Genomic DNA, 24,881 nt, shown 5'->3' with positions numbered 1-24,881 from the left:
TGTGCTGTAACTAATTCTGAAAGATGTCAACTCTGAGACACCTTGACTTCTGAAGATAGAAGGAAATAGCAATAATTATGAGAGGGAAACAGCAAACAAACAGTGAAAGCTGTTACATTTGTCTAAGAAAATTGTATCCATATTTAAGAGGCAAGGCATGTAACCCAGAAGAGCCTTTAAGTTTCTTCAGATGTTTTCAGAGCTAGATTTAGAAACCTGTGCTGTGAGGGGTTCATAGAAGTTTCTGCTGATTCTTTAGATGTGAATGGTTCTGTTCTAAATAATAAATAAACAAATAAATATCATGACAGAACAACCTTGCTGGTTCCCATACAAACTGTAAGTGAATTATTTGAACAATGCCTGTCAATGTTGTTCATGTGTTGCCTTATGCAAACACTCACCCATGTGAGCAGCTTTGCTCATGTGAGTATTAGCATTCAGATGCTTCAATTGATTGACTTTCAGAGAAACTCAGCAGCCTGCATGTTTAACTAATCTATTTTAAGGAGACTTAGGCTCATAGCTTATGTGAAAACATCACCCTTCTCTGCAAAGGCCCATGCAGTACAGAGTTTAGTTAGGTACTGCAGTACCGTTATGCATCTGGTCCTGTGTTCTTAAAACACTTTCTAGACTGAGGAGCCATGTAGAGAATCTCTTAACCTGAGATTTATTTCAATTCTGTTCAGAAATGTTAAATGAAAGAGTAGCATATATTCTTCTACCTAATGAGGTATTTAGGAAGACTGTTTTCATAGGAATTATTCAGGAAGTATCACAAAATATGTAATTTACTGGATTTTAATGATGCAGCCTGTACTGATAATATAGGTTGATGTGAAGTAAAATTTCAAACACTTTTATAAATGAAGCAATTAATGAACCGAACAGAGACTGATGATAGGATGGATCTAAACAGGTTTGGTGCTATGTTGAAGTTGTGGTAAAATAATATCCCTGAAGAATGCACTACCATTCAGTTTTCATAGCACTAAGTATCCACTGCTTTATATGTCTTACAGGCTTGGGAGAGACTTTGCTCTCAACCAGTATCTCCCAGTCACTGCTGTAATCTTACACACCCCACAATAATCCAGAGGAAAAGGCCACAGAGCATATGAGAAGCAGCAGTGGAGTTCAGTGCATGCTTTGATACGCCTGTGATTTGCTTTGTTTGTGTTTAATTTTACTGCCTTTAGAATAAAGGAGAAAACATGACCATGTTGCTTGAACGTCCCAGGTAGATGATAACAAAAGCAGAAGCACATGCTATGGTTGGTTGTCAGACAGGTACATACAGAAGAGCACAGGACCTTTTTGATTATGGAAGATACCTGGGAGAGATCAAATAGGCTCAGAGCACAGAGCCCATTGAAGACTCATCCAGTGTTCCTAGGGTGTGACTGAAGCATGATCTTGCTCCAAAATGTGCAAACAGGATAACGGGATACAGGTGCTGGTGTGAGAAGTGGCTGCAGCACTTTGGCTGCATCAGTCTGAATTAGGCTAGAATACCATCTCGGTGAAACTGTTTCTAACAAAACTAGACTAGCACCCAGGAGGCTGTATAAATTCTTCAGAAGCTGGAGAAGTAATATTTAATAACTTCCAGAGGAGGAGAGTGCCGAGTTCATACTCAGCAGATGCCTCTCCCCACGGGAAAAATGTTCTGAATTGTGTCGACATCAAATAGTGACACACAAACGTGATGAGAATGGTCCTGCCCCTGCCTGGGCCGGTGCTCTTCCCCTTTTCCTTTCCCAGAATGGGATGGCCGGGTTGCTGCCCGAGTGGGTTTAATGTGCAGGGAGGGTTATTTGCTGGTTTTGGTGGGTGTGTGCAGGAGAGGGCTGAGGGAGGAGGAGGAGGAGTGAGGCTCCGGGCTGGCTGTGCAGCTCTAGGCACAGCCGGGCGGGTTCGGAGAGAACAGAACCAGCGGCACAGCGCTGCTGCTCCTGCCTGAGCCTCAGCGGAGCTGAGGAGGAAATGGACTTGGACTGAAAAATCCCTATCAGAAGGTAAACCCCTTCCTGTGAAAGCAGAGCTGAACTGGAAAGGGTCATGGCTTTCCTGGAGGAGGGAGAGGGGGGTGCAGCTTTGTGAAGTGACTGAATAGCTTGCCAGTGGGATCATAATAGGGTTACTTGTACTTTTGTTCCTGTGCACCAGAAGGAGGTTTTTTTTAAAGGCTGTGTGTAATTCTGTGGTTTAGATAAAGAGAGTGCAGCTACACATGTTTTTAAACTGCCAGGAAGAGAGGAGAATGGCACAGAGCTTGGGCTGTTTCTGATTGCGACTGATTGCTGCTGTATGGAGGAACAATACAATTCTCTATCTTAAATAATTCTTGATAGAGTTTCTTGGTTCTTTTGATCACTTTGGAGATTTGTACAGAGAAATATGGTTAGCATCTGTTTCCAGTTTCCCTGCCTTTTTGCTGAGAAATGTGTTTTATCAGTTAACATGGAATGCTAATTTTTTTTTCTTAATGTGAGGTTTTTTGGATAAACGCAGGGAAACGAAAAGTTTAACAATAACTCAGGATATGGGTAAATGGTTCAGACAGGTTGCCTATGTAGCTGAGTAGCACCATAGATTTAATTTAATTTAGACTACATTTCCCTGATGAAAAATACCCTGCTGTAATTGCTGAGAACACCACACCAGAGACAAGATCAAAAATCTAGAATAAATATACCTGCAGAAAAAGAACATAAAATGCTTGGTTTAAAGATCTTTCTAACAGGATTTTAGTGATTTCCCCCCTTCAAAAGACAGAATTTGGCAGGAGGGGTATCTGTAGTTGGGTAAGAGTTGATATATAAAGATGACAAAAGAGTATCTGAAGTTGACAGAGCCCTAACAGAAGTTCAGTTGCTATGGCAGCATAATCACAAGGCATTAACTTCTCAGCAGTGGTTTGGAAACCATCCTTCAGTCAATTTGAACATCAATAGGAAGGGGAGGAATGTTAAGAGGATGTAAAGATGGTGAATAATACGAGCAGGTTGCAACAAGTAATTTGAAAAAATAACCAATTAAATCTTCCTTATTGCCACAAAGGGATTTGTGAAATCTCTCAGGTGCTTATAAAATTATGGCTTATCTCTATAAATTGCTTTTGTGAGTACAATCTTGCTGATTAGGATCTATGTTTCCTAGCAAAACATCTTCAGTGTTTATCTTTTTAATTTAGTTAAATATTCTCTAGTGTGCTTCTTGAACTAAATATTACCAAAAAAACTGCAGCAGACAGGTCAAAATTATTTAAAATGACATTTCAGTAGAGGCATTTGTATTAGCACAAAGTTTCTTGCCACCACCAACAGCCTTTGTGACAAATAGCCATTGCATTTATTCCAGTAGGATGGAACAGACAAAATAAGTAGCTTTTTCATGTCTTAGAGGTGCACAGAACACATAGCAGCTTTTAGCAGAAGAGTAATTTAGCTAGATTAATGTATTATTAGTGTTAGTTAATTGGATTAAGAATTCAGTTTCTTGGTTGTAGGGCAGAACACATCTTGTTCTCTTGGAGCAGACTCCTTTAGGGAAAACATAATTCTCTAGTTTTATTTTGTAGCCCCCATTGCTTCTTCTGTCCATCTCTCAAACCTTTGCATTGTTCTGGTGCTACCTGCCACAATCACCCACAAGAGAGAGATGAAACCAATCATGATCCCTGCACCAAAATGCTTAGACTGAACCCAGGAGTTCCTCCAGTGTTGCAGCCCCACTGGCAGGTGGGATGTGGTGACAGGGGAATGTGGCTGTGCACGCTGCAGCAATATGAAATTATTTCAGGCAGTTACTTTTTGCTTCTCCTGGACAGAGATCACACTGAAAAATGGATTAAATGGTAAAATATTTTTTTGCAGGAATCTGATGTTTCATTTTTAAGTCTTCCTATCAGTGAAGACTTTATGACCGACTTCTGGAAGACATGGGTAGAACTTATACCTATCTCCCATAAAAAATAATTGTTGAGAAGAATGCAGCAATAACGTGTTTGAAACTTGAGAAGTGGAGAAGAGCCTGTTGGGACAAGTCCGTAGCTGTCACCTGCTTGCAACAGGCTCCATCCGGGTATTGTGCTCAGCACTCACTTTGTGAGGACTCAGCCACCTCTCTCTTTTGTCTGCTTTGTCAGGGTGTTTTCCTGAGGGGGGAAAAAAAAGTTAAGAAAAACAAATACTAGCCCAAAAGACATGTTTGGAATCTCTAGGGACTTTGAATTCCACAGAATTAACACCTGTCTTTATTGAGCAGGTGGTTTTACAGATGAATAAATATGATCATATGAGTATTTTATGGGTATTAAATGTTTGAAATGACCACCTGAAGTACAAGATGGGTAGATTTTAATTACATGCTCATGCTACATTAGAAGATCATACAGGTCTTGTAGCTCTTTGGATAGATATCTGGGATGTGTGACATTTATTACAAGTCTTTTTCTTTTTAAGAGGGGAAAATAGCACACAGTAAGAGATGCATCTTTTCATCACTAGAAATGCAGATACTCTGGCATTTAAACTGTCTGTGAAACTAGTTTGGGATTTTTTGTGGTTTGCAGAGGTCAAGGAAATACTGTTGTAAATCATTTAAGCATAAGTTAAAATGTTAAGCAATTGACTTTTACATGCAGGATTTGGAGAGAGAGATTGGTTATGCATAAAGATGGATTTGCTGTTGCTTAGCGTTCTGTAAAGCAGTTGCATCTTGGCTGGGTAATGTTTTTTCCTAGCAGTGAGGAGAGTAAAGAGTGAGGCAGTAAGAAACTTTTAGCAGATTTATCTCACCATCACCCTTGAGCTACTGGCGTTGAGGCAAAATCACGGAGATGCTGTAGTCAGTTGAAGATCAAATGGCAGCAAATGTTGTTAGATATCCTTTTCTGCTTTATGTCCACCAGCTCTTTCCTGCTCATCACTACATTAATATGTGGGAATAGTTTCTCTGTGGTAACGAGAAATCTTGATTTTTATATGGAGCTGAAGTAAACAAGACAGGGAGTAAAATCCCTGTGTCTTGGCTCCAACATGCATACTCTGATTGGATATTCATGCCAGCAAGGATTCAAAAACGTACTTGCATAGTTTTGCCGCTGTAATTGGAAATCATGTATATCAGCAGTTAGAAGACTGACAAATAGAAAAAAAAAAAAAGGACTTCTGCCAAAAAGCAAAGGCTCTGCTTCTAGCAGAGTACATGTTGATGGTCTGACATCTATTCAAAGTTGTTCTTTTTGAAAAAGAGACAACAATTTCTTTACACTAACTATCCGCTGGTTACCCTGATGTCCTTTCTTATTTCCATTTTAAGTTTACTGTAACATAAACACTTTGGCTGGAATCACAAAACAAGGATTCCTTAGAAATGTCTGGATGTAGTCAAATACAGGCTCATAACTGATATGGATGACTGTGGAGTGACTGGGAAGAAAAGTATTTGAAGCAAATTTGTCCTTTCCCTAGGTTGTCGTCTGTTGTTTGTTGTGACCTCTTGCTTTAAGAGATTTCCAAAGGTAGTAGGTAGCATTGCAGTTACTCAAGGATAAAACCCATTCTTTAGACTTTTTGAAGCATTATCAGATCAGACTGGTTTCAATAGGATCATTTTCCTACACGAGCAGGCTCTAGTCACTAATAGAAAAAAGTATTCCCTGGACAATTCCCACGTTTCCCTATCAGGACAATCCATGAGTCTCCATGGTACAAACTGGCATAAATTGAGTGTTGCATGTCTACTTTGTTTCTTACACGCTCCTTTTGTTTTATGTTCTCTGGTTATTTTCTGTGTATGTACTGAGTCTGACCTCATGCATAGTTGCCTTCTCCCCTCCTTTGGCCCTTGCAACTCTTGTTTCTCTGTTGTTTTTGGGACACTCCCTCTGAAATGAATGCAGATACCAGAATGGAGCCCAGGCTTTGCTAAATCACATGCCAAAGCTTGCATGGCTCCTGGATCAGCCTTCTGACAGACAACAGGAAAGGCTTTTCTGTGTGAGATGAACAAGAAACTTGGCTACAGTTACTTAGATCTAGTGCCGGGCTACACGGAGGTCCAGCAGTGCTGGGACTCTGAGGATTTGAGTTCTCTGCTTGGCTGTGCTGCAAGCATTAATTTTGGTCCAGGGTGAGTTGCTTAAACTCCCAAGCTCTCACTTGTTTCATCAGCTGGAAAGTGGTTTGCACTTGCCCACTGAACAGTTTAACATGAGTTTTATCTTGAGCTGTTCTCCCAGCCTTCCCCATAGCATCAAGCCCTGTCACAGTGCTGGGCTCTCTGGGTCAATAGAAATTTTGGGGCCGATGCAGCTCACCCAACCCCAGAATTTCTGCTGGTCTTGCACTTGTACTGTCTCAGTGAACCACAGGTCAGATCAACCAAAGCTGCCTTCTAGCTGCAAGGCCCCTGCTGTACCAGGAATTTTGCTGCTTAGCCAAGACAGGTCTCAGTAAACTGATTTAACTCTGTTGGAAATTTTTCCAGTATAACCCGTGCTCCCTAGGAGCTGTCTGATGCATTTGTGAAATCTTCTTTCTTTGTCATGTCCATTGGAATGGTTTTTAAGGTCAGAAGAACTGCTAAAGTCATTTTGCTTGACCTTCTCTTTTCAAAATCAGAGCTTTTCCCTAGAAACCAAATGAAAGCTTATCCTTTGGGAAATTACCCAGTCATGAAAACTGCAGAATGATTGCAAGGCCAAACGTTTTCCCTCATGCTGCTTAAATTACCTTTGCTTTTTAGAAACTTCACCTTGTTTTGAGGTTAAATTTGTCTAATTCCAGCTTTTTGATGTCACAGAGTTTTCAATGGGATTGAAAAGCTTCTGCTCTTTCCTGCTATTACCTCCTTTCTCGGCTTTAATCACCTGTCATTGTGATCTAGTCCCCTCTGAAGCCTTTATCTAAGTAATGATTTGACTTTGAGTCCTTCAGGATCACAGCTAAAAGCTCACCTTGTGTTGATGTTCTTCACTGAGTTCCCTTCTGCAAATCCACCTGTATGCACACACCAGGGTTATAAATTTTTTTCTCCTTTTCCTTTATATTCTTTGTATACATTAAATGATCAGAAGAGCCAGCCCTTTCAGGTCCTCTGTGACAACCTTTTCTGGGAGATTTTGATGATGTTCCCCAACTGCCTCTGTCAATTGCTCTTGCCCAGAACATGGCTCTCAGTCTCACAGGCCCTTGCCTTCTCGATTTGCAGGCATTTTACATCAGTCTGTTAGAACACGCTTGGTTGGTTTAGATGGCTTAAACAAGCATTGCCTATGAGTCACCAGCACATTCACCAGGGAAGGTTTTATATTCTTGTCTTGGCCAGCGGTACCTCATGCTGTGGGTTGCAGGAAGTAATCTCTGAGGTATCTGGCTCAGCAGAGCCTCCCCTGCTATCAGGGCCATCTGTCTGAGCAATGCCTAGATACAGTTTTCTTAAGCCTCTTTGAGTTCAAATTATTCAGGTCTTGAATAACTTGTAAATCTTGGTTCATGAAAAACACTACTAAAAAAAATCTAGCTCAATAACCAGCATCAAACAAGAAATTGGCATCATCAAATACAGACCCTAAAGATACACATCCTGAATACTCCTGCCTTTTCTATGTCATCTTTCATCATTTTTCATCTACAGCTCGCAAGGGAGCTTTGCCTGATCTGCTTTTGGTTTTTTTATATCATGCTCTAATAAAGATTTTTATTGTCTTTAAACATACTGTTTCTAGTTATTTCTTTGGTAAATTTATCTTTCTTATTAGTTGTGTTTATTTATAATGTAATGACTTAGTCATTGCCTTTTTTTTTTCTCTTTAGTTAATATTATCTCAGTTCTTATGATTGGGACATGCAGCAGAATGTCTTAAAGATTGTTGAGTTTTCCTTTTATGGTTGCTTTAAGATCTAGGAATATGTATGTTCCTTCCAAAAGCCACATGCATGTGTAATTATATATCCGTATCTAACACTGCTTGCTATTTTTGTTTGTCCATGCATGCAAACAAATCATGATTGGAGATAATTGCTAATTCTTGAAAATGATGAAAAGCTTTTTATATTAGGATGAGGTCCAGTACTTATTACCTGCTGTCAGGTGCAAAACTTTCTGATTTACGAAATAATTCTACTGCGGTTTTTTTAAGATACAAAGGAAGTTTGTTACTGGCTTTTCTAGCTAAACTTCAGCAGGTTGGAGTCAGCTGTATTTCTACTGTCTGAGGAAGTTATTTCCAGTTCAAGTTACTTCCCATTGTTTCAGAGCTATTGTTGCAGCATTGCAAGTACAGCTGCAGTGGATGTGACCTGCTAATGCACAAACATCAGCTCTGTTACTCGAGGTCCAGCCAGAGGAAGAGGTCGAGGGACCAGCAGTCACTTCATGTGAAGAGCTAAAAGGAGAAACAGGGTCGTGTCTCACTCCTGAACTCCCATATTCCTGATAACTCAGTGGTTCTGTCATCCCCTAATGAAGGAAAACACGAGGATGACTTGGAAAGTGGGAGATTCCCGGTGTTGTGGAAGATCGGCTCTTGTGTGTATCCGGTACAAAATCCATTCCCAGGGCTCCCTGCTGTCCCTTCTCTTGTGCCACGGAACTGGCACTCGGCACTGAACCAAGCCAAGGGCTTTGCTCTGCTCTCAGCAGGCTGGAAGCTGGGGCTGGAATGGCTTTCCCACCATGCTGCAGACATGGGTCACTCAGTACAGCTCAGCACACCTACACTGCACTCTTGCAGTCAGCACAGGCTTTTCTCTGGCTGCTGGAGTCAAAATTGCAGTTATTCCAGCATTAGGCTGTTTGAAAAGGCCCTTGGCACTGTGGTGGAGTTACTGTAAAGTAGCTTTCCTGGTTAATTCTAATTGCAAACTAATCCAGAAATATGAATGTGGCTGTAAGCAGATCCCTCAGTTTCTGACGTATCTTTTCATGTCAAAAATCGTGCTGGACAAAATGTATACAACATAAAGGAATATTTAGTTATCTAACGCTTTCTGAAGCTTATAGATTACAGAAGATATAGGAAGCCCACACCTATACTTGTAAACTGGACCTGTTCCAACATTGTTGAGAAACAGAGAAGGGATTTGTGTCAGATACTTGCTGCTGAGGAGTTCAAAATTTAAAAAAATCTTTGCAATAAATGGGGTTTAAAAGAAAATTAAATGGCGGGTGCTGGATTTTACCTTCATATGCACCTAAAATAAGGATAATGAAGGCAGTGAATCACAGATTCATATTACAATTAGATAGAAATGTAACTTAATAAAGTATAGTACATATATTTCTGCTGGATTGCTTCTGATTAACTGCATATTCAGTTAGTGGGATTAGATTTCTCTGTACATAAATCTAACATAAGATCCTAACAGAGGTGATGCTGAAATCCTGGCACTAGGCAATAAACCTGTGTTTGCAGTTGCTTTACTCCTTTTTACTGCCCACAAGATCCTAGAGAGCCACTTTGGCTCCTGTGGGTACTTCTCTTAGTTGAGTGGAATTCCCTTTTTTGTATTGACCTCCTTCTGTTAACTGTGTAGGTAACACAAATTCTCAGCTTTGATCCTGTGTGTAGCAATAGGTGGATTTGCCCCTTAAAGACAGAATGAACAGCTCCATAAAGACCATAATTGATAGTTAAACATCTCACCTGTGTGTGCACCTTGCTCAACTTTGGGTGTTGCAGGAAAGTGAGAACTCAAAGCAGAGCTGACAGGGCAATCACAAGTAACTCCTAGGATCTTACTAAAGCAAGTCCAGTTGGTGTTCAGCTGCCACGAGGGCTGTTTCTTCATGCCAGCAGAGCAGTTGCACAGCTGGGGATTTAGACTGAATGATTACTCACATCTCTGCTATAAGGAAAAACTGTATTCCATGCAGTGAATAACTGCACTGCTGTCAGCAGCAGCTGATGGCTATAACAATATTGTGTGTCGATAGAATTAACATTAATAAGTTACAAAGTTTTTTACAGTCCTTCTATTAAGGAATACACTGGCATGACATTGTCAGTCACTGTTGTAATGCCGAGAAGTATTTTTGTATAAAATCAGACACTGGGCATGAATTAACAGTGCAAGTGTTCATAACAGCAGGGCAGCTGGGGTTTTGTCTCACCCAAGGCAGCACAGCAATCAGTGGAAGACTCTGAGGGTCTCCCATGTCTCTTCCATGCATATTGTCATTCAGATTTACAGTCACAGCCTCACGCTCCATTTCCCACTTTTCCCCAGTCCTGTGTATTGCAGCTCCATCAGCTTGGGAACTGCCAGTGTGAGCTCTGCTTCCTGCTGCTCCATCCTCTCGCAGGTTGAACAGAGGCAGAAGCTGTGCTGAGAGCTGTTTCTATTGAGATGTTGTGACAGTAGTGTAAAAAACAGCTTTAGAGGGTCCAAATTTTAAAGATGTGTATTAAACAAGAATTAATTAAAAAAAAATTTATTACACTTTCCTTCCATCGGTAGTAATAAAGAAACTTATCATAGATTCTGAAATCCTTTGGAAGCAAAGAAACTGCACTTTTTTTTTTTTTTTTTTCTGAGCACAGATATTTGTAGTGACTTGCTAAACAGATAAGAGCCTGGGAAAAATGAGTGGACAGTTTGGGTCAGGATGTTATTAGAAGCAAATTTTGGTCTTCTCAGTGTTTATGCTGTTCCAGCCGCTTGTGAGATCACAGAAGCCTGCAGAGAAGGAAACAATGGAATTTGATGTTACACCGAACATCAAACAGGGTTGAAGGTTCTGTGACCTCTGCAAGTAATTAAAATAAAGCTTCACTGGAAAATGGTAGGCTACTGCCACAGTTCCTGTTTTACAATTCATGACATTCCTTAAGGGGATGGATTATTCTTTGTGCTGCTCCTTAGTCCTTAAGAGAGTTAAGAAATCAAGTCATTCTCCTCAGTTGTGGTAGGAGTAAATATTGGATAGGTTTGTCCATCAAATGGGCCTATTATAACTGTTCATAAAAACTTTAAAAAAAGGGAAAAGGGGAAGTGCTTTTACTCTCAAATGTACTCTTTCAACTACATAATAGTTTTTGTAGTATTTAAATAGAGAAGTTAAGCTTTCTACATGTTTAATAGCTCTCTGTCAGGTGACTGCTAGGTTATCTCTGAAAGGAGAGTGAGCGAATGCAGCTGTGCAAATGTAACACAACAAATATGCACTTAATTGTGTCCTTTGGCCAGCAGAACATGTCTGTTGGTAATTAGTTCTTCCTCTACCAGACCCACTGGCATGTGAGCTCTCCTAGTGGGATTCTTGTTATTGTTCTCTCTGGCTCTTGTTCACTGTTGTTCTGGAAGGAAGGACAGAGCTGAAGGCATGAGTAATAGGAAATCTTAAGCTCTCACGTTCACCAAAGAGGAAAACATTTATTTAATCAGCCTAGAGCTTTACAAGCACTCAGAGAATAGAAGTTAAGTCTTGTGGGAAGTGGGGGCAGAGGGGTTGGACTCAGAAAATACAGCCCTTGGCTTTTGAAGTGCTGTTACCCTGGGGTTAATGCTGTACATGAGCTCAGTGCAGGTACTTTTTCAGCTGGGTTTTTGGGACGTGTTGTGTCAGCTTGTCTGCAGCTGCATTTGCAGCTCCTGGGTTGGAAATATTTCTTCCAATACCCACCACTGCCTTCCTTGACAGCTAGGTGTGACAGTACATTTCTGGCTTCAGGAGGTCCCCAAACAAGTGACGTTGAAAAAGTGAAGGTAAATGAGTGTGGTGCACGTTGTGAAGAGGTTGGAGCATCAGCAGGGTGAGAAGGTTGGACACGACCTCAGAGAACGGTGTTCAGCTGGTGCTTCAAACACCTCCCAGCCCTTTAGTTTACCTTTTAAACTGGTAAAGGTCTCTAAACTGGGTGCACACAGTGTGTAACCCAGTGCCTCTGTTCTGCCACCTCTCTCGTTCTGGACAACTGAGCAGGGTCATTACCCCCCCCATTAGAAGGAGCCTTCAAAGCCCTCTGTAAACAGCCCACAGAGGCTTTTCAAATGGCTTAATCAGCTAAGGAGGATTTATAACGTCCAAGTCGAAGTCATTCAGGAGAACAGCATGCTGGAAAAAGGCTGGAAATTTATAGCTTCTGAGTCTGAAAAGGTGATCTTTGAAAAATCTGGTATGAAAAATGTGGTTTCTCATTGTCAACTGTTATTATAGGTCTTGGTATTGTCATAATACATAATAGCATTTGTACTTTTGCTTGTGTCACCTGGGACATGTCCTCTGCAGAATAAACACATCCAGCTCCCCTCCGTAGCCCATCATCCATGAATCCTGGTCATTGAGCCTCTGACAGTCCTTCATAAGCATTAGAGATGTGATAACATGATTTTATTTATAAGACTGGTTATGAAGAATGCATTTCTATAATGGTTTTCCTTGGCAGTGTTTCTCCAAAGTACTTCATGTAGGACACTAAATGTAATTTAACCTGCTTTGTAGACTGGGAAACTGAAGGTCAGTGTTGATACAGACTTGATTCCGGTTTAAGTCTTGAAATTACCAGAATAAATAGAACCTTAATACTACTTAAAATAATGTTGTATCTATTTCATTAACATGAACATGCATATAATGTGTATATTATGTATAGTATATTTCTTTAGTAGTATGTAGAAAATAACTAAAACTCTTATATCATTGATCAGTCACCAATCAGTGAGATTTGCAGAGCCATAGAAAGCCACTCAAATTTAGCATCCATATATTTATGTTTATAATTACGCTTATAGAATTCCTTTGGTGACTGTTTCTTCACTCTGCAATTTGAAGGTTCTGGAAGTATTTGGTAAATGAGAACATACTTCTACTTTTTTAAATTTAATTTTTTCTGTCTACTGTGTTCAAATGGGATTTAATCTGAGAACCTATTTTAGATTTGTCAGTGTGGGTAGAAGATAAATAGGCAAGTCAGAAGAGGTTGTATGTTGTCATAAATTGATAACTGATGTGCTTTGCTTTTAGGGCAAATGCAAGTGCCTGATGATTTAACAGAGACTTTACAGGCAGTGACAGCAACACATAGGTTTAATATTTCATTTGACAATAAATTGCTGTCAATTCATTCAATTCCATTTAAGAATTTGTATGCGTAGTAAAAATGTTAAATATTATTTTGTTTGGTTTTAGCACTTCTAGCTAAGCAAACCAAGGTATTTACAGCAATTAATTTAGCTTACTCCGTCTTACTTTAGGGAGAGTCCTCTAAGATATGGGTCACAGTTTGTACTTGGTGGTTTGGATGGTCCTGACTACTCAATCAAAGTGAAATAATTCAGAAGGGAGCATAAGCAGTGTGGTTTATCAAAACCCAGTGGCTGCATAGCACAGAGAACTGCAAAGGATTTCTGGATGTGAACTTGGGAAGGGGCAAGGAGAACTCAGCATAGTGAGAAGAAGAAAGCCTTTAACCCTCTCTCACCTTGACTGAAGAATGTTTGGGGCAAATGTGCACTTAATCAATGTTACCTCTTACTGCCATGAGGATTGAGATGCAAACCTTTTAATGCACAGCACAGTAGCATAAGATCCCAGGAAGCTGCACACTGAACATACTGAATGAGGATTTAGTAGCCCTAAAAGGGCAAAAGCAGATGTCTAAGAAGTGTGAATATTACATTGACTTGCAGATGCAAAAGGTTTTCCTAATGCATTATAAATGACTGATTTTTAGCAACCATTTTCCCAGATGATCACAGCAAGTCAGGCACATTAAGATGAGTCCTGAATTAGTTGAGATTCAGAATGTTTTCCAGCAGATACTCGCTGTAGAAAGGATCCCACTCATGAGTTGTAGAAACATTACAGAGGCAGAAAACTCAAACTGTTTTGGAAGTGTTTAACAACAACAACTGCAGCTGCTCTGGTATGTGACTTCCCCAAAACCTCTCCAGTGCAGGGTGTGTTCACACTTCAACTTTGCAGGGTTGTGTTACCTGGGTTGTGGTGTTCATTCATCATCACTCACACCAGGCTAAAATTTGGCCAGTTGTTTCAGTCTCGGGAAAAGACCTGATAAACTTGAAGTCCATCCCTTTGGCTGTTTTGAAGAGGCAGGTGTACATGGTTTAAACTATATTCCCTTGACAGTAGCTTATCAGAAGTTTGTCCAGGAAAATGAAACTTCAGAGAAGCCACAGGTCTATGCATAATAATGTGATGAATTCTGGATTTCTTTATCCTATAAATTCCAGTCTTGAATGAAACTAGTGGGATACCTCAGAGGTTAAATAATTGCTAGAGAGAGTCAGAGATGAAGAAGACAGCCAGTAATGAAAATGATAGAAAATGAGCATTAACTGTGTTTTTCTCTCTCAGTTCAATATTGGCTTTGTTGCTGCAAGTCAAACATCAGTTCTGCGTTTTCTCCCTCATTAGCTTTTCTTTCTTGAGTAGACATATTTTGTAGTGACTTTTCATTTTCCCTTTTAGAAGAGACCCTGTTTTGCCTGATGGCTCTAAATCTGCTGTACTAAAAACCCCTAAATCCCATTACTCTCTCTGTTTGGAGGATTTTGCCCCTAAAGAGCAAGAATCAACAGTAAATGCAGGATCTGATTAAGAGAAGTGCAGGTTTTTTGCAACTGAACAGTAAAATATATAACTAAACTAACAGCACACCGAGTCGTCTTCTGTGGACTTGTATTGCTGAAATTCCTGGATGGGAGTTGTTCAAATTGAATGGTGCAACTTTACCTCTAGAAGATCTGGGTGGTAGAGCTGGTTTTCTGGTAGCTGTCAGGTACTTTAATCCATGTACTTCATCATCTCTTATAAATACTTTTAAATAGAAAGCCTGTGTGATGAATGTCAAATGTGAACCAAAAAAATGTTATTATTCTTCTCAACAGACAAAAGGAAAGGTTGGATTTATTAATGTTACGGTCTTAAGTATAATGAGGTAGGAAATGCTTTTGATGACATTTTACAAGTCAGCTATAAACAGGTACTCTATGCATATAACATCTCAGTGGATGGGGAATATTTGTGAAAAAGGACTTGAGGTTAATTGGTTTGGAAAGCCAGATACAAATTTAAAGACTTTTAGAATTCTTTACTTGTCACTATGAAGGGTCATTTTCTAGGATTAATTATTTTTCTATTTAAAAGCCTGATGTGGACACTGTGTGCTTAGTTTATGATGTAAGGAAGCTAATGCACTGATTGCTTCTCCTAAGGAGAAGAAATTGCATTAATATTTGTGCCTTGATCTTTCCTGTCCTTATAGTTCTGAAATCTGATCAGCTTTACCTATTATGGGTATCAATGTATTTAAGAGAATGAGTGACTCAGTGGATTTGGATTTGGGAAACAGGATCTAGGGTACTTAGGACCTTTACATCAGTACAAATTCAGCTCTAGCTGTCTGTGCTGGTGTAGCTTCTGAAGTCAGGCATCTGTGAATTGAATTAATGGTCCCAGAAGTGGCTCTAGAAAGCTCTCTCCACTAACGCCCGTATCAGCAGTGTAGGGAAGAAGGCCAAGGAATGAAATGGCAGGTTGAAAACTCATTCATTGACTAAATCCTTCCTTAACAATGGATCAGTTGAGAAAAATGTGTTGCTTGGCAAAATGAGGAGGTAGCAGGTTTACACAAATTAACTGCAGTGTGACATTCATTGCCTTGGACTGTTAGATAGATGAAGATTTAAAAAGATGTTTGTCAAATCTTGGGGAACAGATACATTATGATGTAGCTCCTGGCCAGGAAGACACTGATTACTTGGGTGGGAAGGTGTGAAGAGGAAGGGCTGTTCTGCATTGTCTTTCCTCTTGCAGACTTTTCCCCAAGCAGTCACTGCTGGCCTCTGTTGAGGACAGGATAGACCTCAGGACTGAAGCAATGTGGCAGAACTTACATTCTCCGTGCTACTGTCACATCATGAGGGCAGTGTTGTATCATAACAGGTGAACTAGAAGAAAAAGGGCAACGGTCAGTCAGCATATGATGAGTGCTCACAAGCAGTGCAATGCATTTGTCCCTCATGTCCCTTTTTTGTTTTTGTGTAGGCAGGTGACAAGCATTATCATCCAAGCTGTGCACGATGCAGCAGATGCAACCAAATGTTCACAGAAGGAGAAGAAATGTATCTGCAAGGTAAGGATATCTCCATTCCTAAACAAGAAAATCAGATGTGATTTTTCTGTCACAGACCTCAGGATATAAATCATCCCCATGTAATATGGCCAAGGAGGACTACAGTCATCCTGTCTTCAGTAGTGTTCTCATATTTTTTCACTTGATTCTTTTTTGCTCTATTAGGTGGCCATAACTGGCTCTGCAGGGACTCTGCACCCTTGCTGAGGCAGCCTGTGCTTGCTAAAAAATGAAATTTATTTACCCGTGAGATGCCTCTGAATTTGGCATCTCATGGACGGCTTAGCCCCAGAATGGTGTATGAGATACCAGACAAAGTGAAGGGATTTCCCCTGATTTCTGCTGATCAGTTTCTCTGCTCTTCTGGACCACACTCCAAACTGTAAAAGGCAAGGGAAAATCTTCCAGAACCTGCAGTGAGTTTGTTTTGAACCATGTAGACCTCATTCTTCATGCACACTGGCAGAGTCTCTCCTCTGGTTCTTAATCATATTTTCTTCCCTTGCCTACTTCCCTTTTATCTGATCACATCTCTCTTTTTATTCCCATTTACTTTATTTTTATATCTTTCTATAGTCACCTCTTTCTTGTACGTTTATTTTTATCTCCCCTTTCTTGTTAACAGTCTAGCGCTCCCAAGAATTGCCAGGCTTGTTTTTTTCATTATCTTTTCACATAAAAAAGAATATGCTCTTTTCTTTGATTAAAAGTAGCCTTGATCTGAATCCCACCTACTCTCTGAGAGGGTAGCATACTAACTATTAAATTATTTTGATTACTTGCTGTAGTATTACTGTTGGTAGAAGGACGTATAATACCCATTTATGTAAGCCAGAAATAAAAGTGAAAAAGGCAGATACATGTTGTGATTTTATATATTGCACTTAGGTTAGAAAACTTCATGTACTTGAAAGGAATGTAGAAGAATAGGGAAAAAATTATGAAAGTGTGGTAACAGCCATCTCTTGAAATCCTGAGGAGAGGTTCTTACTGGAGGAGTTCCAAAATAAGATAATATTGTTAAGGCATTCCTTTGAAGCTAGCTTGTTTTATTTTGTAGTTTGTCCTTCCTTGCAGTCCCTCTCTCATCTCTCACTGACCTTATACCTCAGTCATCTTATTCCAGCTGTGCACAGAACGGGATGTGAAATTGTGTAGCAGCTCTGCGTTGCAGGAGCAGGGAGAGGCTGGAAGAGGGCTGGGTGGGAGGTGCTGCTTTCTGATGGCAAATTGGAAGGACTAACAGGAAAGCAGCAGTTAGAGCATCTGGCATATCTTAGTTTCCTCACATCATGGTGTGATAAAGTACAGGCAGAGTTCAAGATGAGCATCAGTTTGTCCTTTGCTATCATTAATTAATAACGACCATTTCCAACTGGTGCCATTTGCACCAGTCTAGCAGAGAGTGGGATTTTGGGTTGATCGAGCTTTGGTGTAAATTTCTGCAGATCAAAATAAGACAGAAGGTATCACTTCTACTTAAACTAGGCAGGACTTTATCCTGGACAAGTTCAGCTGATATGAAAGAGGAGAGGAGAGAAATCTGGCTGCTTGATCTGCTGTTCTCAATGTATTTCTCTTTCTGTGGTTATGAATCAATGTTCCTTGTGTTTACTCTGTCTCAAGGGAGGAGCACCTCAAATTGCATTGCTTTATTGTTCATAAGCTGCTTTCTGACTAAATAATGTAATTGCTGAGTGTGCTCCAGACTGTCCTGCCAAAGCTTTCCTTGCTGGATTCAGTGTGCTTGCAAGAGTGAAGACCTAAAAGCCTTTCCTGTGCAAAGCTCTCAGCTGAAATGCATACCCTGACTCCATCCAAATCACTGACCCTAGGGTGCAGAATAACAGCATTCCAAGCATTTCTCTGAAAATAAAAATACAACACCACAACAATAAAGCTAGAACAAAAATCAGTTGTTGATAAAATATACGAAAATAGGCAGCTTCCATCTCACTTCTAATTGTCCTCTCCCTAGGATATGAAAGCAGTCTTGGTGTTACTTTGTATAATAGAGGAGCCTGGCAGGATTGTGGTAGAAACTTGTATTAGAAATGTGTGGGAAACCTGCAAAAGGAGAACATGGACAAACAAGCTGTCTGTCTTGGGGCTTTCTATGTTAGGGATGGTTGGAATAATGCTAGCAGAAGCACTCTGGCTTGGCACTGCTCCAACAGATGAAAATGAAAAGGAAGCAGCACCAGAAACTGTCTCTTTCCCACTGACTTCCTGGTAATACATTATTTTATGGGCTTCCCCAGAAGGCTGTTGCTGAACTATGATTGTCCAGTATTTAGAGGGATGCTGATGTTGAAATAATGGTATGTGCAAAGCATAAAGCTGAATAAATGAGCATGCTAGTTGGTGTTTGCCAAGTGAGCAAACATACATATGTTAAGAATGGGAATAATCACGATTTGCTGAACTGTCCCCAGCAGTAAAAGAGAGGAGTGATGCAGCTTGGGAATTTGCACCCTTAAAAGCATTTCAAAATAGATTGGTCTCAAAGGCCATGATTTAGTAACACATCACCATAACTGCAGACAGTCATGAGTTTCAGAGTTACATCGCAGTTTATAACTTTTTGATCCAATAAGCAATTAACACAAAACTTTGTTTTGACTTTATAACCTATCACCTTTGGTACTTTTTACTGCATTGTGTCTGTTCCACAACCAATAACTTGCTAGCTCACGTACACACATATACTTCTATTATAACATCTAAATTCTTAACTATAAAATCACATTACTATACTTAAAAATCCTTCACCATATTACCCAACACATTTTCTTACTTATAACTATAGAAATTTAGGTTTATAATTCTTCTGCTTAAAGTCTGTATAGCTTTGCTACTACATCAACCCAAGCTCTTTCCTGTGCTGTAAATCAAATTCCTTAATGCCTGTGGAAGTTTCTTCTTCTCTGTTTCCCACAGATTGGCATGTTTGGATGAATAGTATCAACAAAATATAGGTGGCTTGGAGTTCAAGATCACAACAAATATTTCCATTTAATTTCTTAAGCCTGCTGTGTCTGATCAGGATTTATAAATGTCACATCTTTCAAATCTCTTATCGTTTTGTGAAAGAAAACCCACAACCCTTAGCTAAGTTTCACCATGAAAATGGCATCCTGCATCTCTTGTTCACTTTCAGCATTCTCACAGGCTGTCCCTAAAATTGTGCCAGTTTGTGATAAATACTGCCCCAAATACAGTGATACCTTTCTGTTTGATGGTAGGGAAAGTTTAATAGAAAAGAATCACAGAATTGTTAAGGTTGGAAAGACCCCTGAGATCATCAACTCCTATCATTAAGCTAACAGTGAGGTCCAGAGGAATAGGGATCATTTTTCTCAGGGCCACACAGGAAGGAAGCTCACAGCTGGATTTGAGACTTGAACCAAAATCTTCTGAGTCTTAGATCATCCTTGAGCAGTAAGTGTCATAATCAGAGAAGTACTACTCAGCTCACTTCTTTTAACATGAACTTACAGCCTTATAACCTGAACTTTCTTCCTCCTGCATGATGGACAGGGCACGGCTCCCTCCTGATCTCGCAGGCTCTGTGGGGTCCTGGCTCTGAGGCTGCTGTTTGTTTACAGAGAAGGCTGTTGGTGCACTTCCCCTGTTGTCTGATGGTTTCCCTCTGCCAAATGCACAGTTTCTTCTTCCTCGGCTTAGACTCACAGCCAAACATCTCAGACCCTTGATCCAGAGTCACAGCATTCTGTCCTGTCTCCTGATGATGACTGTGCTGCGTACTGCTGGGAAGTGAAATGATTCCTGCTGGTCTTTACTTCTGTACCAAGCCATGTAAGGGCTTGTTAGAAGAAAGTTTCCTGGGGCCCTGACCCATTCTTCTCCTGGGCTCTGAGGGTGGGTTTCCTCTGGCTGCTCTTGAGCTAATAGTCACCAGCAGGAGATCTGGACTTGGCTCTGTTTGGTTTCTTTGTGGACAGAGTGAAGAGGTGATGTTCCCCCCTGCAGATAGTCAGGGCTCTGGATTGGCTTTGTGGTGACTGGAATGAAGGATGAATTTGGCTGCAGCTGCAGTCAGTGTTAAAAATCAGTGTTAGTTTCTGCTCTGTTTCAACTTGGCCAATACCTGCCAGCAGCTTTCCAGCAGTGACCACAGTTTACGCTCTGTTTCAAAGGACAGCTGAAATGGGATGGAAATTCTCCTTGCCCCTGACATTGCTCAGTCCTTGAGGACAGCAGGCTATTCCTACTTTACAGCATAAGAAAGAATATCATATTTTGGGAAACAAACAGCAGAGGACTTGACTTTCTTAGTAGAATGCATAGCTGGAATAGGCCATGTGGAAACACTAGTGCCACACATCAGAGCACGGGGTAGAAGTGCAGTGTGTGCCAATGGCAGGTACAGTGTGCTGGGATCCAGGGAGAGGCTCTCTCACATGCTGCTTTGCACCACCTGTCATCCTGGCCTCTCACCCACTGCCAGTGGGTCACACACAGCCCTGGCTCTTGCACTGTCAATTTTAAAAGTTTGCTTTTCCTTTTGCATTTTGCATGAGGGAGGATGTGATCTGAGTAGTACTTTACCGTAACTGAGTATGACACCTATTGCTCAATCGACTTATCATCAGAGCTTCCTTTCTATGTGCAGGGCTGTATGTAAGGGGAGAACAGATCAGGTAACCACGGCCCAGTTCCTTTGCTCTTACCCTCCATCCTGCCAGAGGAACCCTCTCTCTTTCAGTTCCTCCAGCTGGTGCTCGCTGACTCTGTTGCTGCTTGAGGCTGCTTGAGTTTTAATTAAGAATGTGTGCAAAGTGCTTTGGCAGCCTCAGGACAAAGCTGAAGCTACACCAAGGATTTGAATACTTTTTTGTTTCCCTTGTATTTCCCATGAGCTAGACTTTAATGTGAATACTCTCATAGTTCATACAGATTCACCATCTGATGCAATGTAGAGATTCTCTTTAATAACTGACTTGTCATGACAGAAGTCATCTGCTTTGCTCTGAATAAAGATGTGTTTTTCCTCCCTCAGGTTCCACTGTCTGGCATCCCGACTGTAAGCAATCCACTAAGACTGAAGAGAAGCTCCGGGTAAGCTGAACTCCTGGCTCAATGACACACCATACATTTTGCACACACAGTAATTGAATGTTGTTTTTAAAAGAGTGACTTTTTCCATGTTTTTTTCGCATAGCTGTCACAACTCTGGCAGAATATACAGTGGAGGCACTTCAGAGGTATTGCTCTGATTTTTAGGCTTACCACCTTCACATACCTGTCTCAGTGCACTGCCTTAAAGATAGTGTCATTTACTGACATACAGACGTGGCCAAGTATCTAAGACACTTCATTTCATATCTCAGTTGTTGTGAGAGAGACTCTTAAGGAGAAGATATGAACAGGGCAAATGCTATCATATATTTTAGTGGTTTTGCACATCTGTGTAATTGCTCTATAGTTATCCCCTGTTCTGCGTGGTTATTTGCAGCATTTAGACAAGATTAACTCTTCTTTCTTTGCCATCCAAGTAAGCCTCAACCTAAAGTGATCCTGATTTGAATGCCAAAAAGAGCCACAGTTATCCTTGGAGTCACATCAACATATTCAGACAATCTTTCTGGGTCAAACCCTCAGTGATAATAATGCTGCACTGATAAATGCTAGAGCCTGGCTTTTTGCATGAACCAGGCAATTCTAAGCCCTTATTCACTGATTCATCCTCTGGACAATTTTCTCTTTTTGATGTCCCTTGAATTTTGCTAATTTGCCAGGATATTAATATTAGAGACTGAATACAAATAAATTGTCTTTCGGATAAGGAAACTAAGAGGTACTGGTATGAAGATACCTACGACATCCTGTGGGTTGTATTCTATGTGGGTCTCATTCACAGGAAGCCACATCCTTTAGCATTTATTCCAGTACACTGGTCTGTAAAACATCCCCCCCAGAGAATTTATTATGGTCATAGGTAATGTGCAGATAAATTCTTGTTGAGGGGAGTTCATGTTAGTGTGGGCAAAAACATAACTGGCCCTAGATGGGCATGTGGTCTAGAATGGCCAAACCTCAGTGCAGGTACCATCCAGCATTCACACATTGTTCTGTCCTGACTTTTTGTAAGAAAACAGAAAATGATGCCAGACTGGATTTTCTTCCTTATTTAACAGTGTGAATGTAAGACAATATTTTGGCCATGCTTAAGTGTCAGAATGCTTGTGCCTTCTAGTACTTGGTTTCAGTACAATACTTCCCTTTCACTTGGACCCAGGAGTCTTATCAAAGCACTCCTGACTGACTACACTGTGGCCCTTATTAGCCTTCTCCAGCTGACCTTATAAATCAGTTGGCTGATTTCCATTCCCCATGGAAATGGCTCTAGTCCTCTTCAAGTATTTCCCTTTTTGTCAGCATTTTCCCCCCTCAGCTAATTTTAATTGAAGTGAGAGAAGTAAATGGATTCACTCACCTGCAAGGCTTTGCCTAAGTGAGTTTTTGCAGGAAGATGAAGTGAAGCTCAAGAAGGCATTGAGGGAGCATCTGAGCAATGTCACAGCACAGCTGTCCGGCAGGACCATGCTCCTGGAGGAGAGCTGCTATGCAGAGGTTTAATATGGCCTTAAAAGGCATTGATAAATGCACCATACTGAAGCTGGCTGAGAGATGCACCATTCTTAGCTTCTATGGTACATCATAGATAGTCTCTGTCTGCTCTGGTGCAAAGTCAGACACCTTATTCTAAAATCAGCCGGAGTTCACTTTGATGACTTTGACACATGCTTCATCTTGTTGACCCAAATGAAGGCAGTAGCAAACAGGTAGGTACAGAAACAAACAAAACTGGGGGAACTATGTGCTATTTGAGCATGTCAGCACTAAATTGGGATCTGTACTTTGATTGAATTTCAGTTTTTTATTCAGGGTCAGGCCTAGATTTTCTGGTGGTTCTGCAAAAAGCCAGTGCCATTGCCTATTTGCTTGCTGGGTTTCCTTTCCCTATAGAACAAGAGAAAACAAAAAGCCCTTTTATCACTGAAGTCACTTCAGAAGTTTTCAGCAAGTTGTATTTTCTCTCAGTAACTGAATTGTGATATAAACTAATCAGCATTCGAGCTGGTCAGGATCTGAGAGGGAGTTCATAAAAGCAATGGTTGCTTTAGATCTTTTCCCTACGGGTATTTGTGGAAGTTTGCAAAGACAAAACAAGCAGAAAACAAAGCAACCATATGCATGTTACAAAAATATATATTATTTAGGTGTTTATTTACAACTGTCTGGCTGTTCGTGATTCTGCAGCAGTCAGTAAGTAACAGATATTATAACACAAGTAGATGATAATAACTTGATTGAAAAAAGAGCTTAACCACTGAACTGGGGAAACTGCTTTCCTTTTCACTCATTTTTCCCTTTTGTGTTTCATGACAGCATTCCTCATCTGAGTTCTTTTATCCAAAGAGTCTGGTTCTGCGCAGGCCACGCTCTGCAGAGGTTTGCTGTTGTGTTTTCATAGTGTTGATAATGATCTTCTTTACTGAGAAGATTCTTTATTATTGTCATTTGCTGCGCTTGCTACTACTCCTGCCACACAGCTTTCCTGCTATCACTTGCCACCATGGGCACTGACGCTGTATTTTGCATCACTTGTTTCAGTGTTGCTTGTTAATTCTCACATTTTTTATTTTGTTTAATGAAATGCTTAAAATTAACTTTTTTATTTTAGATTCAGATGAGCTTTTGGGGGCTGTAGTATTGGTCTTGCAGTATTCCAGAAAGTTTTCCTTCTGAAACAAAAAAATTAGAGAGAAAATATGAAGCAAATTAAAATGGTGAAAAATATCTGACTTTAAAGTGATGGTTAAAAAGAAATAGTTTTCCATGAACAATGACTTATGTTTTTAGAAAAAAAAAATGCCATCAGTTAAGTCACTTCCTTTTTTGTTTATATTGACCAACCACCCATGAATACTTTAGCTGAGAAAATGCTTACAAAATCCCAGGTTTGGATATATTCTATGTGCTGCCTGAGTGCATTTGCCTCTCTAATCTGGTTCACATCCACATGTGAGTTGCAAGGTCCTCTCTGTCCTCTTGACCCTGGAGTAGCCTTCTACTTTCAGATTTTACTGAGTTTGCTTTGCACCTACAAATACCACCCACTTCCACTTCTTCTCCTTCAGGGCAGTGTTTATTTGTTGGTTGTGTCTGCTGTGGGACGTGTGGCTGTGCTGATGCAGGTGCACCTGAGGTAGTTTTCAGCTGGTGATGAAGTCAGAGCGCACTGGTGTAGACCTGGTCCAGGCTGGCAGCAGGCAGACAGGCTGAGAGCCCGTGCCACTGGATTTCCTTGGTGTTGGTTTGTGCAGCCTTCTCATCTCTAATGGCAGAGTAGATGCAGCCATATGTCAGCCAGGGCAGGGTGTCTGTGTTAGATCCAGCCTGCAGGATGGGGTTGGATGGTGGAACCCAAAGCTGTGATTCAGTGAGGGTTAGCACAAGCCCTCTACCCTTTGTCCTGCACAGCAGTTTAGTTACTTAACTTCTCTTGAACACCTCTCTCTCTGTTGGCTACAGATCTGTGTATCAAGAAAATGCAGCATAAAGATGTGTTATCAGCACTCCTAAGGAGAGCAGTGTCTCTTCAGTCCTAAGCTTTATGGAATAAAATGTTGGAGTCTGAGAACAGCAAACTGTGGGCCATATCACTCATCTTTTAGGCCAGTGTAGTGACCTTTTGCATTTAGCTTAGCAGGCACGAGTCTGAGTTTCCAGTGTTGAAATC

At 40.6% G+C, this 24,881-nt stretch overlaps 1 protein-coding gene across 20 annotated transcripts in view; it reads left to right on the top strand.

Annotated features, from left to right (window-relative positions):
• ABLIM1 (actin binding LIM protein 1) overlaps positions 1-24,881 on the top strand; it is a 193,680-nt gene that overhangs the window by 125,872 nt on the left and 42,927 nt on the right. For 14 of the 20 annotated variants that reach the window (XM_042019393.1, XM_042019390.1, XM_042019387.1 and 11 more), the window contains exons 7-9: positions 16,024-16,111; positions 21,135-21,193; positions 23,528-23,590. In XM_042019393.1, coding sequence (XP_041875327.1) covers positions 16,024-16,111; positions 21,135-21,193; positions 23,528-23,590 — 210 coding nt within the window. The remainder of the gene's footprint in view (positions 1-16,023; positions 16,112-21,134; positions 21,194-23,527; positions 23,591-24,881) is intronic. The other 6 variants (XM_042019397.1, XM_042019388.1, XM_042019389.1 and 3 more) reach the window with 1 other exon arrangement.

The sequence above is a fragment of the Corvus kubaryi genome, unplaced genomic scaffold (assembly GCF_017639235.1).
Source record: "Corvus kubaryi isolate FWS band 111438036 unplaced genomic scaffold, C.kubaryi_AGA036_p1.0 138, whole genome shotgun sequence".
Lineage (NCBI taxonomy): Eukaryota > Metazoa > Chordata > Aves > Passeriformes > Corvidae > Corvus > Corvus kubaryi.
This window is presented reverse-complemented; position numbering and strand designations above follow the sequence as displayed.